Source organism: Mirounga leonina, unplaced genomic scaffold, assembly GCF_011800145.1.
Source record: "Mirounga leonina isolate KUSES-001 unplaced genomic scaffold, KU_Mleo_1.0 Mir_93, whole genome shotgun sequence".
NCBI lineage: Eukaryota > Metazoa > Chordata > Mammalia > Carnivora > Phocidae > Mirounga > Mirounga leonina.
This window is the reverse complement of record NW_023270854.1, coordinates 55,113,965-55,119,964: the sequence shown is the minus strand read 5'-3', so window position 1 is coordinate 55,119,964 and position 6,000 is coordinate 55,113,965. Positions and strand designations below refer to the sequence as shown.

Below are 6,000 nucleotides of genomic sequence, written 5' to 3'. Positions count from 1 at the left end.
CCCCCCCCCCCCCCCCCCCCCCCACTGAGTAAAGAAAATCAAAAGTGTTGACCAAGAGTTAAATTCTCTTTGGTCAAGCTGTCTATATCCCAGTTTGCCTACATAAGACTTCTTGTGATCTCACCTGTCACATTTAAAATTGTGACATTTCAGCTTAGGAGATACACATTGAGACAGTTTGAGATTTTGAAGATGTTGCTGAGATAAACCAGAGAAGAAGACCACTGGACTCATGGCGGTGGTCTTTGGTGTTATAAGAAATCTTGTTTCATCATCTGCATTTAAAATTTGTATGAACGGGGCGCCTGGGTGGCTCAGTTGGTTAAGCGACTGCCTTCGGCTCAGGTCATGATCCTGGAGTCCCAGGATCGAGTCCCGTATCGGGCTCCCTGCTCGGCAGGGAGTCTGCTTCTCCCTCTGATCCTCCTCCCTCTCATGCTCTCTGTCTCTCATTCTCTCTCTCTCTCAAATAAATAAATAAAATCTTAAAATAAAATAAAAAAAATAAAATTTGTATGAACGTCTTTCACTTTGACAACCATCATGTGAAGGTTTGCGAACCAGCGGCCTGTCGTCCTGGACTTGTCCTTTGCATGGCATGCTAGAAGTGTGTGGCTTCAGTGGCTTTGATTCCCTTGCATGCCTAATTTCTCCCATTTCTCTTGATACTGAATTAAGATCAGGAAAATATGTTGCCTGCCAACTCTTGCCTGTGAATAAAATAGAATGCCTGTGGGCATGCAGATAGAATCTTCCATTTAGAGAATTGACACTGCTCAGTAACACATATCTAGCTACTGCTCTGCTGGTGCTGATGGCCACCAACCTTCTGCAGTCTCTGCAGAGTGGCTCAAAAATAATCAGTACAGCCATAACCTCTCTGTTCTTGTAATGAGGTTCTCAGTGATAAACAGAGTAAAGTGTCCAGACTTTCTCACATATATCTACCAAGAGTCCAAGAGCTGTTTACATTGTACATTTGTAACTTTGGAGCAGAGATCTACTGGCACACACACGTGATGAGTGCCTTATGCATTGTATTCATAAAGGAATTTTGCTGTTAGCCTGTCTGCTTTTCTTTAGGCATGACGTTTTGTTTTGTTTGGGTGGTTTTTTTGATTTTTGTTTTCTCTAATGCTCGGGCTCATTTTATTTTTTAGTAATAGTATGTAATTTGTACCTGCTTTTGCTATGAGGTATAGAACTTGGAATAATTCTTCTCTATCATTAGTGACAAAATTCATTATTTTGCAAATGTCTGGGAAAAGAAAATGAAGCAAAACAGCTTAACTTCTGTACCCAAGAGCACTTGGCACATCCTTGGAAATGCCCTTAAGACCTTCCATGGCCTTGAGCCAGGTTTTGTTTTGCTTGTTCTGTTTCCACGTCTGTCCTCTAATGTGGAACGAATAGTTGGCCGGCTTTCAGAAGATTTGGGCCCTATCATCTGCTACCAGACCAGGTTGTGTGACCTTGAGAAAGTCTCTTCACCTCTCTGGGTTTGAGTTTATTTATCTCTAAAAGTTGTTTTTCAGGTCTACAGACCTTATGATTTTTTATGACTGAAACTGACAGACTATTGTTGGCTTTCGTGTGTGATTTCAGTTCCCTTTTGTCACCATAAAATATAATTTTATAGCATGGCTATCAATTATGTTCATAAAATATATGATTTTTAGAAAGGAAAAAAAATTAAGTCTGCTATGAATAAACCCTTAAGTAGAAAAGAAACCAATGAAAGACAATGCTATTTCTCACTAAATGCTGCCTTTCAGATTGTTAAAATGAATGTTTTGTTTTGTATTTGAAACCCTCCAAAGAAGCTGTGGCTGTTTTAGCCATGTAGTATTCCTTGCAGTGTTACCTAAAGCTCCCAGAGTTCGCTTGAGAAATGCTCTGAAAATGCTGACAAGGGGCGCCTGGGTGGCTCAGTTGGTTAAGCGACTGCCTTCGGCTCAGGTCATGATCCTGGAGTCCCGGGGTCGAGTCCCACATCGGGCTCCCTGCTCAGCGTGGGTCTGCTTCCCCTTCTGCCCTCTTCCCTCTCGTGTTCTCTGTCTCTCATTCTCTCTCTCTCTCAAATAAATAAATAAAATCTTTAAAAAAAGTGCTGACAAGAATAACTGTGATCGGGCGCCTGGGTGGCTCAGTCGTTAAGCGTCTGCCTTCGGCTCAGGTCATGATCTCAGGGTCCTGGGATTGAGCCCTGCATTGGGCTCCCTGCTCAATGGGAAGCCTGCTTCTCCCTCTCCCACTCCCCACCGCTTGTGTTCCCTCTCTCGCTGTGTCTCTGTCAAATAAATAACATCTTAAAAAAAAAAAAAAGAAAAAAAGAATAACTTTGATCATCCTAACTCCTGGCTGTGAATTGTTGTCCTGTCTTGAATTTATCATTCACATGTGTGAAAAGAGGGCATGGTCTGTTCCATATAATACTGACTAGTTCCTCCCCGTCCCCAATTTTCCATCTTTCAGTTTTGTGAAAACACGAGAAATGTCCTCTCAGTTTTTACAGCTTCTTAAATTTCCTTCCAGCATTATTGATCTATTCCCTGTGGTCTCTCCTTCCCCTTTGTTTTCTCATCAGTGTTGGGTTTACATGCATGCATGTGTGTTCAGTGCTTTTGAAGTTAACCAAGAGATTTCAAAGCAGTGAACAGGAGGCAGTCACATAAAACCTGTTATATACAGTCTGCTGGGAACAGGGTAGATGTGAGAAGAAGGGCTGGGGGAATTAAACACACACATGACATTTATTTTTGCAGAAATAAAGTATTTCTGAGAAATCATTCATTCTTGCCATTTCATTTTTGGGTTTTGTCATCCTTTAAGTTTTTCCTTGGAAGCTTCTAAAATGATCTGTGAATGTTCTTAACGACATTTTACAAGCCAATTCAGAAAGATTTAAAAACAAGTTCATGTTCGTATGAAAAGAGCACACACTCAACTGTCGAAGAAGGGTGAGTGAACTGTGGTACTTACACAGAGTGGGGTGTGATGCAGCTGGGACCAAGATTGTGCGCAATCACTGTGACCTGACATGGAGTGGTTCCAGGGGAGATTAGGACACATGCAAAAGAGCATATATAGTATGCTACCTTTTGGGTGAGAAGGAAGGGAAAAATAAGGCAAAACATAAACATAGCTGTTTATTTTTACAAAAAGAAACCCAGGAAGGATAGACCAGAAAACAGTGAGGTTGGTTACCACTAAAGAGGTGGAATGGGGTGGATAGTATATGGGAGGGAGAGACACTTCTTTGAGAACCTTTTGTTTGTTTGTTTTTTTTAGCTTGAACTTTTGGAAGGATATTAACATTCCACATATTAAGAAATAAAAATAAATCATTAAGAACTGAAAGCACATTTAAATCAATGAACTTAACCATATTTCAAATGAATACCTTAACTGCACTAAAGAGAGAGAAAAACATGAATCCAAGTAGGATATAAACACAGTTTTTAACTGTATACCCCATTCATGGATGGCAGAGCAGGGAGGGAGAATTGCAAACAAATCCTGAAATCTCTCTGTAGATTTGTTTATTATAGTAGTGTGGATAAAATAGTCCTGAAACTCTAATAGATATGCTATAAGATTTAGTATATGAGTAAATGTGTTGACCTGGTTGGAGGAGAAAGACAAAAATCGACGGGAAAAGGAAAAAGGAAACCTTTGGGGATGGGTTGGAATTAGATGTATCTGTATGAACTTAGGATTTGTAAAATATACATAAGTATGCACGTATGTACAACTATGTGTAAATGTTTATGTATGTATGTATATGTGTGTTTTGTATGTAACTATATAGTGAAAGAATTGGACAACACTGTGATTGTGTGATCAAAATCAACATCACCAGTGAGGGGATGCATGGACATCATGCGACTCCAGAGGTGATATCCTGAGGACACATCATCAGCCATGGAGTATACTAGCAGAGAATGCATAACCTGAATCTAATCATGGGGAAACATCAGACACATCCAGAATGATGAGCTTTCTATTTAAAAAAATGGGGGGAGGGAAAAGAGTTTTTTTTTTTTAAAAAGATGTTGATGTTATAAAAGATAAAGAAATAGTATGTAAAAGGTTCCAGATTAAGGTAGACTAAAGAGACATATCAACTAAATTTAATATCTGACCCTACCCTGAATCCCATTGCGGAGGGGGAAAATGTTATAAAGAGCCTTGTTGGATAAATTGGAAACATTGGAATATGAATGGGAGATTAGTTAAAAGTTTATAAATGTTAAATTTGCAGACGTTGGTAATTGAACTGTTGTTACATAAGAGAATGTTCTCATTCTCAGGGAAAGTACACTGTCTGCTCTTAAGGGAAAATCATTTAGTATAGGGTAAAGGGCCCTCAAATGATTCAGAAACAGTCATATGTACATGTGGATATATATGTTTATCTATATCTATATTTGTGTACAGGCACAGATAGGAGAGAGAGAGAGAGAACAAACAGGATTGATAAAACAAATGAGGTTTCTACTGTTAACAATAAAGGAGTCCAGGAAAAGGCTATGCATGTTCTTTGTATTATTTTGTTCTTGCAACTTCTCTTTTAAGTTTGACATTATATCCAAATGAAAAGATTTTTTTCAAAAGAATAAAATAAACACTAATATGCTTACCAGTAATAAAGAGTAATAAAATTAGTGATTAAAAAGCAGCTCTTGTTCTAATAGAACAGATTTTAATCATCACTTTCTATTAGTGTGCTTATAATTTATTTGCAATTAAGAATAATTGACTAGTAATGCTGAATCTGCTCAAAACTAATAATAATACAGCAAGGCTGTGGGAAACAAGGCTAATATTAATGAAAATATGAATGGGAACACATTAGAAAGTTTGTTACAAAGTAGATTCCATTTACAGTAGCAATAAACATTAAAACGTATACAGAAATAAATATAAAGCATTTCTGAAGCCTATTTGAAAATTTTAATAACATGTCGATTTGAAAATCTTAAAAACATCTTGGACAAACAAAATGATTAGATTAAATGGAGAGGGAACAAGTTCCTGAATAAGAAAACTCAATATGATAAAGATTGCTCTCCACATAAGAGTCATAAGCAAATAAGACAATGTGATATAGGCAGATACACCAATGAACAGAATAGAAAGGCCAGAAGTAGACCCACAAATTTGTGGAAACATGATATAATAGGTAACTTTGCTGATAATGAAAGTATGGACTATACAAAAAATTTTGTTGAAACTCTGTTTTCCATATAAAAAATAGATGTTAGCTCACACCATAGAACAAAATTAATTCCAGTTGCATTACAGATTTAAATATGAAGAACAGATGTTTTAAAAGAATACTGGGAGAATGTCCGTGTAACTTCAGGATTGTGAGGGAATTCATAGGTTAGATGTGTACACTGTACAGGGAATAATTGATATATTTTACTACATTAAAATAAAAATCTCTACAACAAAATCCTCATAAAGCAAAGAGCCAACTCACATACTGGGAATAGGTAATCATTATAATCAACAAAGGATTGTTTCCAGAGTACAGGAAGAGCTCCTTAAAATCACTAAGGAAAAATGGGCAAAAGGAATAAATGAGGAGTTCATAGGACATGTAGTTTCTCATATGAACTGTTTCCTAGGTAATGATAAAATGATCAAAATGATCAAACCATCTTCGAGGGCCAAATATAGAAAAGCAGCCATTGATCTTTAGCTATATCAATGAGCTTCCGAGCCCATACAGTACGTTCTTGATTGTATGCATAGCAACACCAGGTGTTTTAATATCAAACTGTGAAGGTATTTCAGTAGCTAATGTTATATCATGAAATTTCGTAGGACCAATCCTTTCCGGAGCATGAAAATGGTTTTCAGGTTGGAATGAGATTAGAAGGCATTGACCCCCGACATCCATCTGTATTCTGTGTGCTTTCTGTAGCTGAGGTAAGAGATGGTGTTATTGTCTTGGGCTGAGTGCACAGTGACAGAAGAGAATTTTCTAGA

At 37.6% G+C, this 6,000-nt stretch overlaps 1 protein-coding gene across 1 annotated transcript in view; it reads left to right on the top strand.

Annotated features, from left to right (window-relative positions):
- The window catches only part of L3MBTL4 (L3MBTL histone methyl-lysine binding protein 4), a 397,494-nt gene that overhangs the window by 89,420 nt on the left and 302,074 nt on the right, over nucleotides 1–6,000 (top strand). The window contains exon 5 of the mRNA XM_034995942.1: nucleotides 5,836–5,940. Coding sequence (XP_034851833.1) covers nucleotides 5,836–5,940 — 105 coding nt within the window. The remainder of the gene's footprint in view (nucleotides 1–5,835; nucleotides 5,941–6,000) is intronic.